This window comes from Rana temporaria, chromosome 5 (assembly GCF_905171775.1).
Source record: "Rana temporaria chromosome 5, aRanTem1.1, whole genome shotgun sequence".
Taxonomy (NCBI): Eukaryota; Metazoa; Chordata; class Amphibia; order Anura; family Ranidae; genus Rana; species Rana temporaria.
This window is the reverse complement of record NC_053493.1, coordinates 420736113-420758373: the sequence shown is the minus strand read 5'-3', so window position 1 is coordinate 420758373 and position 22261 is coordinate 420736113. Positions and strand designations below refer to the sequence as shown.

Sequence of the window (22261 nt, the reverse complement as noted above, 5' to 3'; positions counted from 1 at the left end):
ATGCCAGTGTGGTTCCTTGATTTGCTAAAGAGCCGCAGGCTTTAAATCCCCCCTCTATAGGTTACGGATCGCCGTAAAAACATCTCCGAGTTTCTTCTGTACAGACCTTAAAGACCTTCTCCCTCAGCTGGTCGGAGAACCTCTTCTGGACCAGCAGGTAGTAGAAGACCTCCACATGGCCCGGCTCCAGCAGGAAGCAGTACAGTTGCTCGTTGCTGATGTTTTTGGCTTTCAGGAGGCTGTGGATGACGTCTAGGATCCCGCATACCTGGGAGGACAAGATGGAGACGTGAACCTCCCTAGGAGGAATGGCCAACAGCTACAACGCATTTATCTTCATCTCCTTGTTATAAATGGATACATTCATGGAATTGATAGAAAATTCTACAATTTTATTCATTCTAAAACTGATGTTTTATATCTTTTAACTACATCAGTGGTTCTCAACCTGTCTAGTGCCGTGACCCCTTGATAAAATTTCCCAAGTTGTGGGGACCCCCAACGGTAAAATTATTTTCCTATCGCGGGTTGTCGGCACCCAAGGTGAGACAAGCAATTTGCGCCCCTAACCCACGGACATTTAGCGCTCCCCGAGTCCCTTCCACTGGTATAATATTAAAACCCCTCATAGTACATTTTAGGATGTACCACTCTTTTTCTTTGTTCTCCTTTCTTTCCCTTTTATCTCTATCCTAATTTCTTGTTTGTTATCCCCATCCCTCTCTAGACGTCTTTCTCTTATTCTTTCTCTAGCTTTTTCTTTGTTCCTCCCCCTCTTTTCCTCTCCCTTCCATGTATTCTCTATTTTTATTCCTCCTCTTACTCCTTGGTGGTGAGTATGCGATCGGTGGCGGTGCTGGCGGGGAGTATGGGATCGGTGGCGGTGCTGGCGGGGAGTATGGGATCAGTGGCAGCGCCGGCGGGGGGAGTTGGGATCCCAACTCCCCGCCGGCGCTGCCACTGATCCCAACTCCCCCCGCCGGTGCTGCCACTGATCCCAACTCCCCCCGCCGGCGCTGCCACTGATCCCAACTCCCGGCGGGGGGAGTTGGGATCAGTGGCAGCGCCGGCGGGGGGAGTTGGGATCAGTGTCAGCGCCGGCGGGGGGAGTTGGGATCAGTGGCAGCGCCGGCGGGGGGGGTTGGGATCAGTGGCAGCGCCGGCGGGGGGGGTTGGGATCAGTGGCAGCGCCGGCGGGGGGAGTTGGGATCAGTGGCAGCGCCGGCGGGGGGAGTTGGGATCAGTGGCAGCGCCGGCGGGGGGAGTTGGGATCAGTGGCAGCGCCGGCGGGGGGAGTTGGGATCAGTGGCAGCGCCGGCGGGGAGTTGGGATCAGTGGCAGCGCCGGCGGGGAGTTGGGATCAGTGGCAGCGCCGGCGGGGAGTTGGGATCAGCGGCAGCGCCGGCGGGGAGTATGGGATCAGCGGCAGCGCTGGCGGGGAGGTTGGGATCAGCCAACTTAGGTGCTCTTGATCAAGGTCATCTGCTGATCTGAGAACTGTAGTGGGGACTTTTAAAGGCAACTCTAATCACAGGTTAGTGTTACTCTGTGTCTCTGACTTTGTGGCTTCTCGTAGAAGATAGGGTCTCTTCCAGCCCCTCCCACTTCACATTCCTCACCAGTCAGCTGACCTCTAGTCCCTGCCCCCCAGCCATCCCGTGAACTGAATCGGTGGCTGTGAAGAGGACGCGAGGGCGACCGCAGGCTTCAGGAACAGCCCAGGTTTTGGGGACCCCTGGCAAATCCTCATATGACCCCCAAGGGGGTCCCGACCCCCAGGTTGAGAACCACTGAACTAGAAGTAAAGGATCTATAGAAGAGAGTAGGTGGCCAACCCTCTGGTACAAAAACACCTTTCCCCAACTGCTTCCCCACCAAGCTGGCCAAATACCTACCCCTTTTCTTAACCATACCCTTATTTTTTTTCTCTTTATGCTCTAAAATAAGCTGGTTTTCCCGAACCTTCCTACATTCCCTCCTAATGAAACTGACAAAGCAATTTCTATTTGTGTGGCTCAACCATAAAACAGTTATGGTTTGATGCTACCACAAACCTAAACTTATTAGATATGACCATAGAGACACAAAAAAAAAAAAAAAAAAGCAGACATCCCTATTAAAGCTCAACTTTCGCACACTTTCTCCGAGATGTACAGAGAGAATGCAGTCATATTATTACCGTATATACTCGAGTATAAGCCAAACCGAAAATAAGCCAAGGCAACTAATTTTACCACAAAAAACTGGGAAAACTTATTGACTCGAGTATAAGCCTAGGGTGTCCATCTGCATGCCTCATTTTGCTTCACTGTGCCCATGCCTCACTGTGCCCATGCCTCACTGAGTCCATGCCTAGCCTGACATTTAACATGGGAATCTATGCAAGGGGGGCCCATCTTTGAAAAATTGGTGCTCCCCAGCTGTAGATCCCCCAGACAACAATCTTTGCACACTTGTAGAGGAGAAATGGGGCTACATGTGTGCCAAGTTTCGGGTCCAGGGGACCTACAACCGACCGGTTTTGGGGCCCCAAATTCAACGGAGAAATTACCGTTTAACATGGGGAGTCTATGGAAGGGGTGCCCGGCTTTGAAAAATCGGGGCTCCCCGGCTGTAGGTCCCCCGAACAACAAACTGTGCACATTTGTAGAGGTAGATTTGGGCTACATGTTTGCCAAGTTTGGGGTCCAGGGGACCTACGGCCGGCCGGTACCGGGTCCCCAAAATCCAGGAGATCAGGCGCAAAAAGGTGACGAGTATAAGCCGAGGGGGGCATTATCAGCACAAAAAAATGTGCTGAAAAACTCGACTTATACTCGAATATATAGAGTACTTTAATATATATTTTTTATCTATTTTATATATCTATAAATAATTTGTTTTAATTATTTTATTATATCTGTGTGTGTATATATTTATATATATATATATATATATATATATATATATATATATATATATATATATATATATATATATATATATATATATATATATATACACATACTCTATGTATAAATATAAATTACAGGTATAATAAAAATGCATGTATACACACACACTACATAAAATATTTGTTTTACACATTTAATACAGGGTGCACACTTGGTGCAGGATTCCCAGAGCACTAGGAGCCAGCACAGCAGACGCTCTGTACTTTAAGTTTGCTTCACTAATTAAAACTTCAGTAAAGTGTTTGAATAGAGCCATTGTGTAGGGGGGGGGGGGGAGTCACTGACTCGTTCAGTAATAGGTGTAAAGTACAGCTTGAGTTACTGAGCCCTTTAAACAAAGTTGAAATAGGATAGTCTGAACACATGTAGAAAAGAACCAAGAGCATCGCCTTCTGGCCAGAAAAGAAAATACTAAATATTCAATATCTGATCTTTTATATGTAGCCCTGATTACACACACACACACACACACACACACACACACACACACACACACACACACACACACACACTCTATTATCAAGAGTATTGGGCCAAATTTTTCCACCCATGTTGGGGGTGAATACTGATGTGGGTCTGGTGACCATTGGGCGGTGGTCATACCTGCTCCTCGTCATTGAGGGTCGCAGTGTAGTTGATCACGCTGTGCAGATCCTCAGCATTCAGATTCTTGGCCAGGAAATCTTTAGCCAGGCTGAAGAGGGACATCTGGACCGTCTTCACATTGTCCTCAGTGCTCTGGTCCTCCTTTTGTGTCCTGATATTTTACATTGGAAAAAAAAAAGACAAGGAAACTCAACTGACTGTATAATGCTGAGAAATCAAGTCCCTAGAATTGTACGCATTTATAGCAAATTTAATGAATTGAATAGAAGGAATATTGTTTCGGGGTCTGGGCCAGGAAATGATACATGTGGCAAGCCCTTGGGGGATTCCTCATTCCAAAACCATGGTCATTAATGTGGAGTGCCCCCCCCCCTATTCCAAAACAATGACCATTAATATGAAGTTGCCCCCCCATTCCAAAACCATGACCAATAATATGAAGTTGCCTCCTATACCAAAGCCAATAATTGAGTTGCCCCTCATTTCAAAAACCATGACCAGTAATATGGTGTTGCCTCCTATTTCAAAACAATGGACATTAATATGAATCCCCCCCATTCCAAAACCGTGGCCATTAACATGGATTTGTCCCCCCCCCCCATTTCAAAACCATGACCAATGATATGAAGTTGCCCCCTATTCCAAAACCATGACCAATAATATGAAGTTGCCACCCATTCCAAAACCATGACCAATAATATGAAGTTGCCACCCATTCCAAAACCATGACCAATAATATGAAGTTGCCACCCATTCCAAAACCATGACCAATAATATGAAGTTGCCACCCATTCCAAAACCATGACCAATAATATGAAGTTGCCACCCATTCCAAAACCATGACCAATAATATGAAGTTGCCTCCTATACCAAAGCCATGGCCAATAATATTGAGTTGCCCCACCCACCCCATTTACAAAACCATGAACAGCAATATAGAGTTGCCTCCTATTCCAAAACAATGGCCATTGATATGAATTCCCCCATTCCAAAACCATGGCCATTAACATGGATTTGTCCCCCCCCCCCCCCCCCCATTTCAAAACCATGACCAATAATATGAAGTTGCCCCCTATTCCAAAACCATGACCAATAATGTGAAGTTGCCTCCTATTCCAAAGCCTGAGTTGCCCCCCCAATTCCAAAACCATGACCAATAATATGGAGTCATCTCCTATTCCAAAGCCATGGCCAATAATATCGTGTTTCCCCACCGAAATTCCAAAACTATGTCCATTAATATGAAGTTGCCCGCCTCCCCATTCCAAAACCATAACCATTAACATGGAGTTGCGCCGCCCCCTCATTCCAAAACCATGAATTGAATAGAAGGAATATTTTTTTAAGGGTCTTGGCCAGGTAATGGTACATGGGGGCAAGCCCTTGGGGGATCCCTCATTTCAAAACCATGGGCATCAATGTGGAGTTGCCCCCCATTCCAAAACCACAACCAATAATATGAAGTTCCCCTCCATTCCAAAACCATGACCAATAATATGAAGTTCCCCTCCATTCCAAAACCATGACCAATAATATGAAGTTCCCCTCCATTCCAAAACCATGACCAATAATATGAAGTTCCCCTCCATTCCAAAACCATGACCAATAATATGAAGTTCCCCTCCATTCCAAAACCATGACCAATAATATGAAGTTGCCCCCATTCCAAAACCATGACCAATAATATGAAGTTGCCTCCTATTCCATGACCAATAATATGAAGTTGCCTCCTATTCCATGACCAATAATATGAAGTTTCCCCCCCGCCCCCATTCCAAAACCATGACCAATAATATGAAGTTCCCCTCCATTCCAAAACCACGACCAATAATATGAAGTTGCCTCCTATTCCATGACCAATAATATGAAGTTGCCCCCCCCCGCTCCCATTCCAAAACCATGACCAATAATATGAAGTTGCCGCCTATTCCAAAGATATGGCCAATAATATTGAGTTGCCCCCCCAATTCCAAAACCATGACCAATAATATGAAGTTGCCCCCATTCCAAAACCATGGCCAATAATATTGAGTTGCCTCCTATTCCAAAACAGTAGCCATAAATATGACGTTGCCTGCCCCCCCCCCATTCCAAAATCATGGCCATTAACATGGAGTTGCACCACCCCCCATTCCAGAACCATGAATTGAATAGAAGGAATATTGTTTCAGGGTCTGGGCCAGGAAATGATACATGTGGCAAGCCCTTGGGGGATTCCCCATTCCAAAACCATGGTCATTAATTTGGAGTTGCCTCCTATTCCTAAACCATGACCAATATAGAGTTTGCCCCCTTTACGGTTATAACATCCTCCACTCTTCTGGGAAGGCTTTCCACAAGATTTGGAGAGTGTCTATGGGAATTGGTGCCCATTTGTGAGGTCAGGAACTGATGTTTGATAAAGAAGACCTGGACCACAATTGGTGTTCCAATTAATCCCAAAGTTGTTCAGTAGGGTTGAGGTCAATGGTCATGGATCTGTACAGGACACTTGAGTTCCTCCACATCAAACTGACCACGCCATGTCTTTATGGAGTTGGCTTTGTCCCCTGGGGCATAGTCATACCGGAACAGAAAAGGATTTTCCCCAAACTGGTACCACAAAGTTGGAAGAGCACATTTGTCTATAAAAGTGGTTCCCAACCCCAGTCCTCAAGAATGCCGAATAGGCCATATTCGGGAAATTTCCATTAGATAAAACAACTCTCAAAAATACAAATTCATTGACATTGATTGAAAACCTTTTGGAGGCGCATGAGGGCTGAGGTTGGGAACTTGATTTCTTCCACAACAAACTAGTCAAACCATCTCTTTATGGAGCTGGCTTTGTACACGGGACAGTCATACTGGAACAGAAAAGGGTCTTCACCAAACTGTTACCACAAGGATAGAAGGGCACAATGGTCTACAATGTCTTTGTATGCTGTAGGATTCCCAATACCTTTCATTGAAGACATCATTTGAAGGGGGGGGCCACATACTAGTTGCCAATTTGAGGAGCAAAGTCATCAGCTTGCTTACCCATAATGCCTCCTGACTGAGTCCAGAATGTACTGCACGCCATACTTCCTGCGAATTCTCTGCTTGTGGTCTTTCATGATTGAAGACAGATATTGGATGTGGCCTGCAGAGAGAGGAAAATGATGATCGACATTTCTTCATGTCACACAGGCAGAAAGGGATTGGGGCAGAAAGGCTCACCCAGGCGGACGGCGAAGTCGCTGTTGCACCAGATTCGGAAGTCGAAGAGTACGTGCTGGTAGAGGTGATGGAGGAGGTAATGGTGACCTTCCAATGAGATCTGGTCCATCAGCATCTGAGATGCCATCAGCACATTCATGTCCAGGACAAGAGGAGGCACCTGAAGGAGAAAAAGGCACATCAAAGGCTGCACCATACACAAACCATACTATTCCATTAAGAAGAGGCAATAACCAATAAGGGTTCACCTGACTTCAGGTAAGTGAAATGTGATCGGCTGCTCTCAGCTCAACTTCTTACCTTCATTAGAAGTTTCATTTTCTCTACCACCTGACCTTATTTGCCAATGACATGAAATGTTGTGCCCGACATGTGCAATTCATTTAGTTCCGAATTCTTTTTTTTACCAAATTTTGACAAATTCGTTAAAGCGGGGGTTCACCCTAAAAAAAAAAAAAATATTTTTTCTACCATGCCATCCAGCATACTAGCGCGAGCTACAGTATGCCTTTATTTTATTTTTTTGCGGCGTACTCACAGTTTAATCCCGTAGTTAAGTTTCAGACTCCCCGCGAGGAGTAGGCGTTCCTATGCAGAGGGGAACATGATTGACGGCCGGCTATGGCGCGTCACGCTTCCCGAAAATAGCCGAAATAGGACTTGGCTCTTCACGGCGCCTGCGCAGTCAGCTCCTAGTCTGTGCGCAGGCGCCGTATAGCGCCGTGAAGAGCCGAGTCCTACTCCGGCTATTTTCGGGAAGCGTGACGCGCCATAGCTGGCCGTCAATCATGTTCCCCTCTGCAAAGGAACGCCCATTCCCCATGGGGAGTCTGAAACTTAACTACGAGATTAAACTGAGTACGGCGCAAAAAATAAAAATAAAGGCATACTGTAGCTCACGCTAGTATGCTGGATTTCATGGTAGAAACTTGTTTTTTTAGGGTGAACCACCGCTTTAATTCCGAAATTTCCAAAAATCCGCGAATTTTCCGAATTTGCTAAAATTTCTAAATTTGAAAAATTTCCGAAATTGGAATTTCGGATTATTTAAATATCGGAAATTCTAAATTAGAAAATCGGAGATTAGAAAGTTCTAAATTTCAAATTCCGGAAATCGGTAAATTAGAAAATCTGGAAATTCAGAATTCGAAAAATCTGAAAGTTTGGATTTTTGAATTTCTGAATTTTCAAAATGTACCAATGATTATTAAAGGGAACTTTAGCAATGTTGGCCATCAAGAATATCTAAAGGCATTTTGGATAGAGTAGGGAATATCCAAAAGCCATTTGTGTCCCAATAAGACGACTTTTCCCAAACTGATGGAAATCTCTTAAGACAGTTGTTACTGGAACATGTGTACCCGATGGAAAATGTCCCCTCTATTCCTGTTGTTGCTTGAAAAAAATTGAAACATTTGGGATTTTCCCACCCCTTTCAGTCTGCTGCCAGTGGTCACCATCACCAGAACATATATGCCTAGATTCACATACCTTGCCGCAACTTTGCGGCGGCGTAGCTTAAAGGGTCACTAAAGGAAAAAAATTTTTTAGCTGAAATGACTGTTTACAGGGCACAGAGACATAATAGTTAACTGATTCCTTTTAAAAATGATTAAAAATAGATAAAAAAACAATCATATAATGTGCCTGCAGTGTAGTTTCGTTTTTGCTGTTGTTTGCTGGTTCTCTGATGTACAGAGAGCCACTAGAGGGCAGTCAGCCAATAAAGAGCAGTGATACTTTGTCTAAAACTCCTCAGCACCAATCCAGTTTCGTTTTACACACAGCTCCTTGATTAGTGACCACCGTGAGAAATCTCCCAGTACTGTGGTTATCAGGAAACAGGCAACCAGGAAGTGTCCAGAACAGAGAGGATTTACAGCAACATCAAAGCAAAAACGAACCATGAGCACATGAAACCAGGACTGCAGCAAGGTAAAGGAAGCTATTTAGCTAAAAAAAAAATTCCTTTAGTGACCCTTTAAGGCATTTAGGCTACGCCGCTGTAAATTAGCGAGGCAAGTACATGATTCACAATGTACTTGCCTGCTATGTTATGGCGGCGTAGCCTAAAGCGGGCAGGCGTAAGGGCGCCGAATTCAAATGTGTGTAAGGGGGGTGTGTTTTATGCTAATAAGGCTTGACCTTACGTTTTTTGAAGTTTTTTTTTTTACTGTGCATGCGCCGGGCGCCTACATTTCCCAGTGTGCACGGGCCTATTGATTTTGACGTGGACGTAAACAACGTAAATCCCGATTCACAGACGACTTACGCAAACAACGTAAAAAATTCGAATTTCGACGCGGGAACGGCGGCCATACTTAACATTACTATTCCATGTAGGGCTAAGCTCTAACTTTAGGCGGCCTATCTCTAACGTAAACGGCGTAAAAGTACTGCGTCGGCCGGGCGTACGTTCGTGAATCGACGTATCTACTCATTTACATATTCTACGCCGACCGCAATGGAAGCGCCACCTAGTTATAACAACTTTTCTGCAGATTTATATTAGGGCTGTGGAAATTAACTATTAATTCATCGATTAATCTTTAATTTTTTTGATTGATCAAATACTGCTGCACTGGTGGCGCAGTATTGTAATCAAGGCACCGATTACATGTCTGGATGCCCCCTGCCTCTGTCAGTGCAAGACCAGGAGGGCCGATTACCGGCATCCAGAGATGTATTATGGCCTAGGCCGACAAGGCCCAGGCCTAGGGGGCGGCACTTTGCGGGGGGCGGCAAAAAAGCTCCCTGTGCTCATCCCACCCTGTCCTCATCCCACCCTGTCCCCCTGTCCTCATCCCACCCTGTCCTCATCCCACCCTGTCCCCCTGTCCTCATCCCACCCTGTCCTCATCCCACCCTGTCCCCCTGTCCCCATCCCACCCTGTCCCCCTGTGCCCATCCCACCCTGTCCCCCTGTGCCCATCCCACCCTGTCCTCATCCCACCCTGTCCCCCTGTGCTCATCCCACCCTGTCCCCCTGTGCTCATCCAACCCTGTCCCCCTGTGCTCATCCCACCCTGTCCCCCTGTGCTCATCCCACCCTGTCCCCCTGTCCTCATCCCATGAAAATGACAGGACGAGTCTTAAAAAGGAAGAAGTGCGTCATATATAAAGTAGGGGGTGCGCGAGTTTCACCAGGCCTAGGGCAGCACAAAACCTAAATACACCCCTGCCGGCATCTCCGTGTTGACATGTGACTGGCTGTGATTGGACAAAGCCGATCACATGGTTAAAAAGCCGCGGCTCTTCAAATAGGTCGGGGGTCGCGCTGCGTCCTAGCAACACCCTAGAGCGGCCGTTCTGGTACGACGTCATAGGACGCCGTCCCAGAACGAGAGCCGCACCGCCTCCTCCGTTATATGACGGGGGGTGGGCAGCAAGCAGTTAATGCATTCTATGCATAGAGATGAAAAACCTTCTGTGCCGCAGAATCCCCCAGCCCCTCCTTATTCTTACCTGAGCCCAATCCGATCCAGCGATGTGCACGAGAACGAGAAATTAAGCTTTAATGTCACTTTAAGTAATGACAAAGACTCACTGAATTACCAGACCATCATAAGAACTCGGCCACACCGGAAACTAGGAGATCCCACCAAGGTAACACAAGTCGTTATACATTATATACAAAAACAAGTTACATTATAATACATGGCTCCTCACCTTTTGCAGAAGGGCCCCAATGATAGCCGGCCCATGACACTGCAGGAGGCTCTCCTGATTGACCGGATGATGCTGAATGAAATTCTTGACCATGAGAAGGAAAGCCGCCACTCCGTTCCTCTCCAACCGGCTCTCTGCAGAGATAAAAAAAAAAAAATAGAAGACGGTGTCATGGCGGAGGCCAGGTATGGAGGCTGACCCTCAGTCTATCTGACTGACTTCAACACACAAATACATATAACACCCTACAGCAGGGATCCTCAAACTACGGCCCTCCAGCTGTTGTAGAACTACACATCCCATGAGGCATTGTAACACACAGACATGACTAGGCATGATGGGAATTGTAGTTCCTGAACAGCTGGAGGGCCGTAGTTTGAAGACCCATACCCTACCCTACAGGAGCTGAGCAGTCCTCAAAGAGAAAGCCAAGCCCCCCCCCCCCCCCCCGCCTAGTTGATCAGCGCAGGGAACATTACAGCTTTCATTTGAAAAGCTGTGTGTTCCCTGCCGCGCCACGTCATATATAGCCCCTCCCCCTTGTCCGCGCAGTTTGATAGACAGATCACCCATCCCAGGATTGGATGGGTGATCTGTCTATCAAAGTCCCCGGACAAGGGGGAGGGGCTATATATGACGTGGCGCGGAACACACAGCTATTCAAATGAAAGCTGTAATGTTCTCCGCGCTGATCAACTAGGCGGCGGCGAGGGGGAAGGCTTGGCTGCATCTCGGGGGGAGGGGACACATGGCTGCATCTGTGGGGGGGACACATGGCTGCATCCGTGGGGGGACACATGGCTGCATCCGTGGGGGGACACATGGCTGCATCCGTGGGGGGACACATGGCTGCATCTCGGGGGGGGGGACACATTTAAAAAAAAGTATCCTTAATCGGTATCGGCGAGTACATGAAAAAAAGTATCGGTACTTGTACTCGGTCCTAAAAAAGTGGTATCGGGACAACCCTACTTGTAACCCACTGGTGAACAGCCTCTGGCATGTTGGAACAATGTAAGTAAGGGAAGTCGGCAAGTCAGATCCGTAACTTCGGGATAAGGACCTCCATAGAAGGATGACAGCTGTCTCCAACTCTGGAGGTTCTCATTAGACCAAAGGGGAACCGGGACCTGGTTCTAAACCAACAAAACAAAAACGTATACAGAATCAATTGAAGGTATTTCTGTCCCTTCCCTCTTTGACTCACTCAGACACATCGGGCATGTCTGATTGGCCTTGTTTGGTGTCAATAAAGCTTATTGCCAATTAAGCCATAAATGATACTTGGTGTGCGGCCAGGACGTTTACAACTTCTAATCCCCGGGAATGGCATTTGTGGTAGTACAATAGACCACAATGCTCACACACACACAGCCAATGCAAAACACAAGACACAGCAAGTTGTTTATGCAACTTTTTCTCCACAACTGAACGTGTTTCGTCCTTCAAATGATGGAAAACATAGGAGCTGCGGTGGCTCAACGCGATTGGCACTGCGCTGACAAGCCATTCACCTCTGCAGCCAGGGGTTCGGATCTCGGTGTCGGCTGCATGTGAATTGAGTTTGGTGGTCTCAGCCCGGCTCCCGGTGGGTGTGCTATGCGAGGTAAGCCTGCGCTTAGTACACCCACCCCCCTCCCACAAAAACCACCACACTTACACGCACTCGAAATTGGGTTAACATGCACGCACTTTGACCACGCGGTCTCTAAAAGAGAGGCGAAGGACTAACGGGGCTGGTTGAGCGGGCTAGATCCTCTCACTCCCTTATAGGGAGTCCCTCTGCCCCGTTGGGAGCAGGTAGGGCGGGTTGTGTGGGAGGACCCCCTCACACACCCGCCATTGCCACCCGGGGCATGGAGAAAGGTGGCAGATTGCCTCTGGGGGAGGCTGCCTACTCCCAACTCCTGCAGTCCGGCTCCTCTCGAGTACACGCACAAAATACAATTTAAAAAAAAAAGAAAAAAAAAAATGATGGAAAACATAAATCCACGGATTCTTCATGCCACCCACTGGAACCTCGAGCTTTCCCATCAGGTATATACACCACAAAATATCCCACCTGAAGATTTCCCCAGAGGAAGCTGCATGGAATGGGCATTCTGGGAGGAGGTGAGTTCGGGGCCCACCAGGTCATGGGTCTCCTGGTCATCTGGAGCATCTTTGGTCTGTAACGCCACCTGGTTGAGCAAAGGAAGGACGACGCCCATTCCGCCAACGCAGTTCACCACATCCTGCGAAAAACAACCAAAAAGGAGAGACAGAAAATATCACAACACGAATCAAGGAATGAGGCACGCCTGTGAAGTCTGCGTTGGGACGGTCACTTAACCCAAAATACATTTTTGGAAGAAGGTTTACGATGGTATCGGCCATGTTTTCTCTGGTGTTGGGATTCCTTCAAATAACCAACGATTTAAAGTGTATAGCGTAAAGCCGTCCGGCGCAAGCTCGCCTAATTCAAATGGGGCGCGTACCATTTAAATTAGGTGCGTTCCCGCGCCTGACGTACTGCGCATGCTCCATTTTGAAATTTCCCGCCGTGCTTTGCGCGAAATGACGTCGCCCCGACGTAATTTTTTGAACGGCGACGTGCGTTACGTACTTTCGTATTCCCGGACGACTTACGAAAAAAAAAAAAATTTGATATTCGCCGCGGGAACGACGGCCATACTTTAACATGGGCTGTCTATTGTTATACCACCTAACAGCCGTAATTTTGCGACGCGAATGCGACGAACGCGCGTACCTTCGTGGATCGCCGTAAACAGCTAATTAGCATACCCAACGCAGAAAACGAAGCGATCTCCACCCAGCGGCCGCCAAAGTATTGCATCCTAAGATCCGAAGGCGTACGAAGCCGTACGCCTGTCGGATCTTAGCCAAAAGCCGTCGTATCTTTGTTTGTGAATTACAAATAAAGATACGATGCGGCAAATTTGAAAGTACGCCGGAGTATCAGCAGATACTCCGGCGTACTTATTCTGTGAATCTGGCCCTTTGGAATTACCGAATTTGTCAAAATTAGTTAAAAAATGAAACTCGGAACTAAATGAATTGCACATGTTTAGCCCGTCCATCTTTAATAAAGTACCTTCACATCCCAGGTGATGACCCGGTGACCGGTCAGCCTCCCGTCCAACGCATGGCTGGGGGAAAGGTCCAAGCAGATATTGTTTTTGGAAGCCTGAAAAATAACAGAACAGATGGCAAATTTTCAGCTACAAGAATCCATCTTTATATCATTAATGCAAAGTAAAGATTTCCAAATAAAAAGAGGAAATTTGTGATTTCCCGGAAAGCCGAGATAGAATATAAAAAGCCGCGTAAAGCTGAACTCCAGGCAGATATAAAGGAAACCTCTCTGTATTCATTAAATGTGTTATAAAGTGGAAGTGCAGGAATCCGACTACCAGGCTCCGAATCCTGTACCTGCGGCGTATAGAAGAGGAGGAGTTTGGCACCGAGGTCGGGGAATTCGCTGTCCGGGGTGAAGGGCGTCACGTAGTTCGGTCCTGCAGAAAGGAAGAAAGACGGTCATTCCCGACACACAATGTCACCATCAAAAATATCTCAATATGCCCCATTAGTAGCACTTGATATGAAAAGTAGAGAGAGAGCCAGAGAAATAAACCCTTTAAATTTCCTTGAAATGCTTCAGCGAATGTTCTGATCAATGATATATGACAGGGGCCTCCAAACTTTCTAAACTAAGGGCCAGTCTACTGTCCTCCAGACATTACGGGGGAAAGGACTAGATTAGAAATGATCCTGGCGTCAGTGGGAGGAATAGTGTCCCATCATTGGTGTCAGTGGGAGGAATAGTGTCCCATCATTGGCGTCAGTGGGAAGAATAGTGTCCCATCACTGGCGTCAGTGGGGGGAATAGTGACCCATCACTGGCGTCAGTGGGAGGAATTGAGACCCATCACTGGCGTCAGTGGGAGGAATTGAGACCCATCACTGGCGTCAGTGGGAGGAATTGAGACCCATCACTGGCGTCAGTGGGAGGAATTGAGACCCATCACTGGCGTCAGTGGGAGGAATTGAGACCCATCACTGGCGTCAGTGGGAGGAATTGAGACCCATCACTGGCGTCAGTGGGAGGAATTGAGACCCATCACTGGCGTCAGTGGGAGGAATTGAGACCCATCACTGGCGTCAGTGGGAGGAATTGAGACCCATCACTGGCGTCAGTGGGAGGAATTGAGACCCATCACTGGCGTCAGTTGGAGGAATTGAGACCCATCACTGGCGTCAGTGGGAGGAATTGAGACCCATCACTGGCGTCAGTGGGAGGAATTGAGACCCATCACTGGCGTCAGTGGGAGGAATTGAGACCCATCACTGGCGTCAGTGGGAGGAATTGAGACCCATCACTGGCGTCAGTGGGAGGAATTGAGACCCATCACTGGCGTCAGTGGGAGGAATTGAGACCCATCACTGGCGTCAGTGGGAGGAATTGAGACCCATCACTGGCGTCAGTGGGAGGAATTGAGACCCATCACTGGCGTCAGTGGGAGGAATTGTGACCCATCACTGGCGTCAGTGGGAGGAATTGTGACCCATCACTGGCGTCAGTGGGAGGAATTGTGACCCATCACTGGCATCAGTGGGAGGAATTGTGACCCATCACTGGCGTCAGTGGGAGGAATTGTGACCCATCACTGGCGTCAGTGGGAGGAATTGTGACCCATCACTGGCGTCAGTGGGAGGAATTGTGACCCATCACTGGCGTCAGTGGGAGGAATAGTGACCCATCACTGGCGTCAGTGGGAGGAATAGTGACCCATCACTGGTGTCAGTGGGAGGAATGGTGGCCCATTGTGGATGTCAGTGGAAAGTGCACCTATCCCATATATGGATAATTCATTTGGTTTTACATTTTTTCCCCATCCTCAACCAATGGTCAAAACCGCAAAATGTTAAATTCTGAACCTCTCATTGGCTGAATTTTTTATTTTTTTTTACCTCTTGGGCAGAAGCTCTGGGACAGTCTTGGGTAGAAGCTCTGGGACAGTCTTGGGTAGAAGCTCTGGGACAGTCTTGGGTAGAAGCTCTGGGACAGTCTTGGGTAGAAGCTCTGGGACAGTCTTGGGTAGAAGCTCTGGGACAGTCTTGGGTAGAAGCTCTGGGAAACGCCCCCTAGGAAGCCCTACAGTACCTAAAAATCTGAAGGCTAGAGCAAGCGCCCAATTTAGAGACTCTTAAAGTGTCATTAACCACTTCAGACCCAGAAGAACTTACCCCCCCCCCCCCCTTCCTGACCAGAGCACTTTCTGCTATTCGGCACTGCGTCGCTTTAACTGACAATTGCGCGGTTGTGCGACGTGGCTCCCAAACAAAATTGGCGCCCTTTTTTCCCCCCCACAAATTACTTTTGGTGGTATTTGATCAGCTCTGCGTTTTTTATTTTTTGCGCTATTAAAAAACAAAAGCGAAATTTTGAGGAAAAAAAAGCAAGATTTCTGACTTTTAACTATAATAAATATCCCCCAAAAAATATATAAAAAAACAAAATGTCTTTCTCACTTTAGGCCGATACGTATTCTTCTACATATTTTTGGATTTTTTTTTTTGCAATAAGCGTATATTGATTGGTTTGCGCAAAAGTTATAGCGTCTACAAAATAGGAGATAGTTTTATGGCATTTTTATTATTATTTTTTTTATTCGTAATGGCGGCGACCTGCAATTTTTTTATCGTGACTGCGACATTGCGGCGGACACATCGGACACTTTTGACGCTATTTTGGGACCATTGTCATTTATACAGCGATCAGTGCTAAAAAAAAGCACCGATTACTGTGTAAATGACACTGGCAGGGAAGGGGTTAACCACTAGGGGGCGATCAAGGGGTTAAGTGTGTCCTAGGGAGTGATTCCAACTGTGAGGGGGCGTGGCTATGAGTGACATGACACTGATCACTGCTCCTGGTGACAGGGAGCGTTAGATCAATGTCCTGTCACTAGGCCGAACAGGTAAATGCCTTGTTTACATCGGCATCTCCCTGTTCTGCCGCTCCGTGACACGATCGCGGGCTACCGGCGAACACAGAGTTCGCGGGGGCCCGCAGGCACTGTGCAAATTAAAGGGGAGATACCTGTACGTCCATTTGCCCACCGCTGCCATTGTGCCAACGTTTATCGGCGTGCAGCGGTCGGCAAGTGGTTTAAAGGGGTTGTAAAACGTTCCTCGCATTAAGGTAAAAAAATGTTTAGGTGACGGCATCGCCCCCCTCAGCCCCCCTTACTTACCAGAGACCTCATTCGTTCCGGTACCGCGCAAGTCTGCAGATCTCCTCTCCCCTCACTTCCGGGTCTCGCTGGGGCCATTGGCTCCCAGTGCTGTCAATCAAAGCCGGTGACGAGTATGCGGGGGATGGGGGGGTGCCCCCATGTGAAGCGGCTTCCCACAGGGGGCACTGGACAGGGAGGAGGGGCCAGGAGCGCCAGCGGGGGACCCGAAAAGAGGAGGTTCCCGGCTGCTCTGTGCGATTGTTAACTTTTATTTTTACAGAAGCTAAGTAGACTTAACAAAAGGCATGGAAGTTGGCTGTGCCAACCATCATACAGGTCAAATGGAAAATATCCTGGTATAGAAAGAAGCACAAGTACTGTACTCCACGACTCCTTCATCCACTACACGTCCCCCCGATTTTGATAGGACTTTGGTTCTAATGGGTATAATAGAGCAACACTTTGTATCAGTTACGATGACCAATTAGGTAAACCTTTCCACCAAGGGTAATGGTTGGTTATATTGCTAAATGGCCCTTGATGTCTTCATTTGAGCACAGACGTTCCACATGGAATCCACCAGATCGGTCATGGCCTCCGCTCATTTCTTCAAGCCCCCATCCATCACCATCTTCACTGACTGTCTACATCCAGGTCTAGAAATTCCACATGGAATCCACCAGGCCTGTCATAGACTCCATCCATCACCATCTACACTGACTGTCTACATCCAGGTCTTGAAATTCCACATGGAATCCACCAGGACTGTCCACAGCCAGGTCTAGAAATTCCACATGGAATCCAGATCTGTCAGACTCCATCCATCACCATCTACACAGGTGGTCTGTATCTGAAACTAGAAATTCCACATGGAACCCACCAGATCGGCCATTGCCTCCATCCATTACTTCAAGCCCCCATCCATCACCATCTACATCGACTGTCTACATCCAGGACTAGAAATTCCACATGGAACCCACCAGGTCTGTCATAGACTCCATCCATCACCATCTACACAGAAGGTCTACATCCAGGTCTAGAAATTCCACATGGAATCCACCAGATCGGTCATTGCCTCCATCCATTACTTCAAGCCCCCATCCATCACCATCTACACTGATTGTCTACATCCAGGTCTAGAAATTCCACATAGAACCCACCAGATCTGTCATAGCCTCCATCCATCACCATCTACACGATCTACATCCAGGTCTAGAAATCCCACATGGAAACCACCAGATCAGTCATAACCTCCATCCATTACCATCTGCACGGTCTACATCCAGGTCTAGAAATCCCACATGGAATCCACCAGGTCTGTCAGACACTCCATCTATCACCATCTACACAGAAGGTCTACATCCAGGTCTAGAAATTCCACACGGAATCCACCTGATCGGTCATTGCCTCCATCCATTACTTTAAGCCCCCATCCATCACCATCTACACTCAGGTCTAGAAATCCCACATGGAATCCACCAGGTCTGTCATAGACTCCATCCATCATCATCTACACTGACTGTCCACATCCAGATCTAGAAATTCCACATGGAATCCACCAGATCGGTCATAGGCCTCCATCCATCTGGAAGACCTTGTGGCCTCAGTGGACATCAAGAATACGTACCTGCACCTCCCCATTGTTCTGGGGCACCAGTAATTCCTACACTAAGGAACTGGGGAAGTGCAAAACTCTAGCTTGTACCTCCCGGAAACTGTATATGATGTCCTGTGTCCCTCAATGGACTCAAAGATTTGACGCTCGTTCCGATCTTATTGCTTAGTAACACAGATCATGTACACTAGGTACCCACCAGCCGAATACAGGGCCTTCACGTGAGACTGCTGGATGGTATCATGGAAGATGGATACAGTGCCAAGATGGCCCTCCAGTGATGTAGGTGTGCCCCACTCCGTGTCCTGGGTTCCAGCTACTATGGTGGACACCATTCCCTCCCGTGGGTTCTGCGTGCCGCTCAGCCCCCAGCTGTGCCCCACCGAGGTGGCCGGGAAGGACTGGGAACGGCTGAGCGCCGAGTGTGAGGCGAAGGTGAGGTCCGGAGTATGGGATGGAGAGGTGGAGACGGTGGTGGTGGTACGGTGGCCGGCTGACCCGATACAGCAAGATGTGAAAGACTGCCAAATGAGAAACAGAGAGGATTATGGGTGATGGCAGGGAAAAAAAAAAAGAAAATATAGCGTATTGTTTCAGCAAAAGTACATTTCTAATTATTAAATGTTTAGATTACAGGAAATTACACATCTTTGCTCTGTACCAGCTGCCCGACAACCGAGGACGAGATATGATCAATACGTGTTGGCATGACTTGAGGTCTCCGCCAAAAGGAGCATGTGACATGGCGATAGACATGTGCACTGGCGAAAAATTCATTGGTTTTCGTTTCATTCGTTTGTTGTTTTTGTTGAAAATTAAAAAAAATTGGAATTTTGGAAATCCGAAAATAAGAAAGGAGTATTCAAAAATAAAAAATAAAAACAATTCAATTATAGGTATTAGAATTTCCTTTCAAATTTGGCTGTTAGTGAACAAATATGAATTTAGCTGAAGTTGCGAATTATCCGAAATAGAAAATGCCACATCTAAACAAATGGAACCGAAACAAAATAATAATACGTTTTTAATAATAATTTGTTACGTTCCATTCGTTTCGGGTTTTCGAATTTCACATTTTGCAATTTCCCCCATTTCCAAATTTCTCCATTTCCAAGTTTCCCCCATTTCCAAGTTTCCCCCATTTCCAAGTTTCCCCCATTTCCAAGTTTCCCCCATTTCCAAGTTTCCCCATTTCCAAGTTTCCCCCATTTCCAAGTTTCCCCCATTTCCAAGTTTCCCCCATTTCCAAGTTTCCCCCATTTCCAAGTTTCCCCCATTTCCAAATTTCTCCATTTCCAAATTTCCCCCATTTCCAAGTTTCCCCCATTTCCAAGTTTCCCCCATTTCCAAATTTCTCCATTTCCAAATTTCCCCCATTTCCAAATTTCTCCATTTCCAAATTTCTCCATTTCCAAATTTCCCCCATTTCCAAATTTCTCCATTTCCAAATTTCCCCCATTTCCAAATTTCTCCATTTCCAAATTTCCCCCATTTCCAAATTTCTCCATTTCCAAATTTCCCCCATTTCCAAGTTTCTCCATTTCCAAGTTTCTCCATTTCCAAGTTTCCCCCCTTTCCAAATTTCCCCCATTTCCAAATTTCCTAATTTTCAAATTTCCTAATTTTCAATTTCCCCAATTTTCCAATTTCCGAATATTCAGAAAAATTCGGAAATTCTAAAATTCGGATATATCAGAATGAACAAATTTGTCTAAAATAGTTAAAAAACTAATTGCACGTGTCTAATGGGTGACAACGTAGGAGAATCACTATGAGACAGTTGTCACCCCAGGAAGTGCCTGAACAAAGACAATCGGCATGGATTTTTTTTATTGGCTTTTGAGATTACATTAAAAGTGAAACTACACGGCATCCGAGCACCACAATCCAAAAACACGATTTATTTCATTATTATTATTCAAAACAAACTACCCCCCCCCCCCCCATCTATCCATGCTTTATCTTAAAGTGGAGGTTCACCCAAAAACTCAATTTTTAACATTAGATTGGGCCTAAATACGGGAAGCAGAATCGGGTGTTTTGGTTAAAATCAATGCAGTAGTTACCTTTTTTGAGATAGATGTTCTCCCGCCGCTTCCAGGTATGGGCTGCGGGACTGGGCGTTCCTACTTGATTGACAGGCTTCCGACCGTCGCGTACATCGCGTCACCAGTTTCCGAAAGTAGCCGAACGTCGGTGCGCAGGCGCCGTATAGCGCCGCACCAATGTTCGGCAACTCGTGACGCGCTGTATGCGACCGTCGGAAGGCTGTCAATCAAATAGGAACGCCCAGTCCCGAAGACCATACCCGCTTTAAAGAAAAATCACTTTGAAAGGTTCGGGCCGAGCATTGGTTCAGCCCCAAACAGCGCATGTTCAGATGTTTGCCAAACACCCAAATTCACGGTGTGCTCTGCAGGATATGTTCACCCACAGAGCGCACAGTTGTTAAGGAGCGGGCCAGGAAGCCAGCCGCCGTGTACTTAACAACCGATGGCTCATTAGCTGTCAGCGGGTTTCGCCACAGACAGCTGGCAATTAAAAACAAAAAAAACAGCGTGTGGTCCCCCCACCCCATGCATACAACCCACAGACAGCTGAATGAAAAAAGAAAAAACGACAACAAAGGAAGAAAGAAAAGGCAAAAAATGTTATTAAAAAAAGGCAAAAAGAAGAGAAAAAAAAAGCATGGGGTCCCCCTGCATACAACCTACAGACAGCCGCATAAAAAAAAAAAAAAAAAAAAAAAAAAAAAAGAAAAAAAAAGGAAGAAAAAAAAAAGAGGAAAAAAAATGTAATTAAAAAAAGGCAAAAAAAAAAAAAAAAAAAAAAGAACAGCGTGGGGTCCCCCCACCCCATGCATACAACCCACAGACAGCCGAATAAAAAAAAAAAAAAAGAACAAAGAAAGGAAAAATAAAAAAAGGCTAAAAATGTAATTGAAAAAAGGCAAAAAGAAAAGAGAAAAAAAAAAAAAAAAAGTACAGCGTGGGGTCCCCCCACCCCATGCATACAACCCACAGACAGCTGAATGCAAAAAAAAAAAAGGAAGAAAAAGAAAAAAGGAAGAAAAAGAAAAAAGGAAGAAAAAGAAGAAAAAAAAAAAGGAGGGAAAAAAAAGGCAAAAAATGTCATTAAAAAAAGGCAAAAAGAAAAGAAAAAAAAGCATGGGGTCCCCCTGCATACAACCCACAGACAGGCGAATTAAAAAAAAAAAGAAAGAAAAAAAAAAGGACAATAAAGAAAAGAAATGGCAAAAAAATTATAAAAAAAGGCAAAGAAAAAAACAGCGTGGGGTCCCCTGCATACCAGGCCCTTTGGGTCTGGCATGGATTTTAAGGGAAATTCTATGCCAAAATTAAAAAATAAAATACTGCATGGGGTCCCCCCCTAAATCCATACCAGGTCCCCCCCCCTCAAATCCATACCAGGTCCTTAGGTCTGGATGGATTTTGAGGGGAACTCCCATGCCAAAAAAAAAAAAAAATGGCCTAGGGGCCATACCAAAATCCATACTAGACCCTGGAAGGGGGCGGGGGCTGGAGGAGATGAGTGAGGGGCTCCGCTCTCCCCATCCCAAAGCACCTTGACCACCTTGATAGGGACAAGGGCCTCTTTCCCACAACCCTGGACAGTGCTTGTGGGGAACAGTGGGCAGGGGCCAGATCCCATCCTCCCCCCCAGGTGAATGAGTATGGGGTATAACTTTACCCCTACTCATTCACCAAAAAAAAAAAGTGTAAAAAAAAAAGTTTTTGACAATTCTTTTTTTTCAAAATAAAAAACCCCGATTTAGATCCATTGTCAAGGAGGCCGCCACACCCAATAAAAGAAAAAACCTCTGCCCGCGACGACGGCTAATCACCGACTGCCTGCTGACAGTTTTAAAAAAGGTATTGGATGGAGCGACCTGGCGACGTCACCTGGTGGCACCGACCCCCTTGTGATGTCACCGAAAGAAACATGTTTTTTTAATG

The 22261-nt window shown here is 46.6% G+C and overlaps 1 protein-coding gene across 3 annotated transcripts in view; it reads right to left on the bottom strand.

Moving 5' to 3' along the window:
• NBEAL2 (neurobeachin like 2) overlaps positions 1 to 22261 on the bottom strand; it is a 246062-nt gene that overhangs the window by 76984 nt on the left and 146817 nt on the right. For all 3 annotated transcript variants that reach the window (XM_040355232.1, XM_040355233.1, XM_040355234.1), the window contains 9 exons: positions 18484 to 18805; positions 13863 to 13945; positions 13525 to 13617; positions 12493 to 12664; positions 10431 to 10564; positions 6762 to 6921; positions 6582 to 6684; positions 3558 to 3711; positions 107 to 268 (listed from right to left, as the gene is read on the bottom strand). In XM_040355232.1, the coding sequence (XP_040211166.1) occupies positions 107 to 268; positions 3558 to 3711; positions 6582 to 6684; positions 6762 to 6921; positions 10431 to 10564; positions 12493 to 12664; positions 13525 to 13617; positions 13863 to 13945; positions 18484 to 18805 (1383 nt within the window). The remainder of the gene's footprint in view (positions 1 to 106; positions 269 to 3557; positions 3712 to 6581; positions 6685 to 6761; positions 6922 to 10430; positions 10565 to 12492; positions 12665 to 13524; positions 13618 to 13862; positions 13946 to 18483; positions 18806 to 22261) is intronic.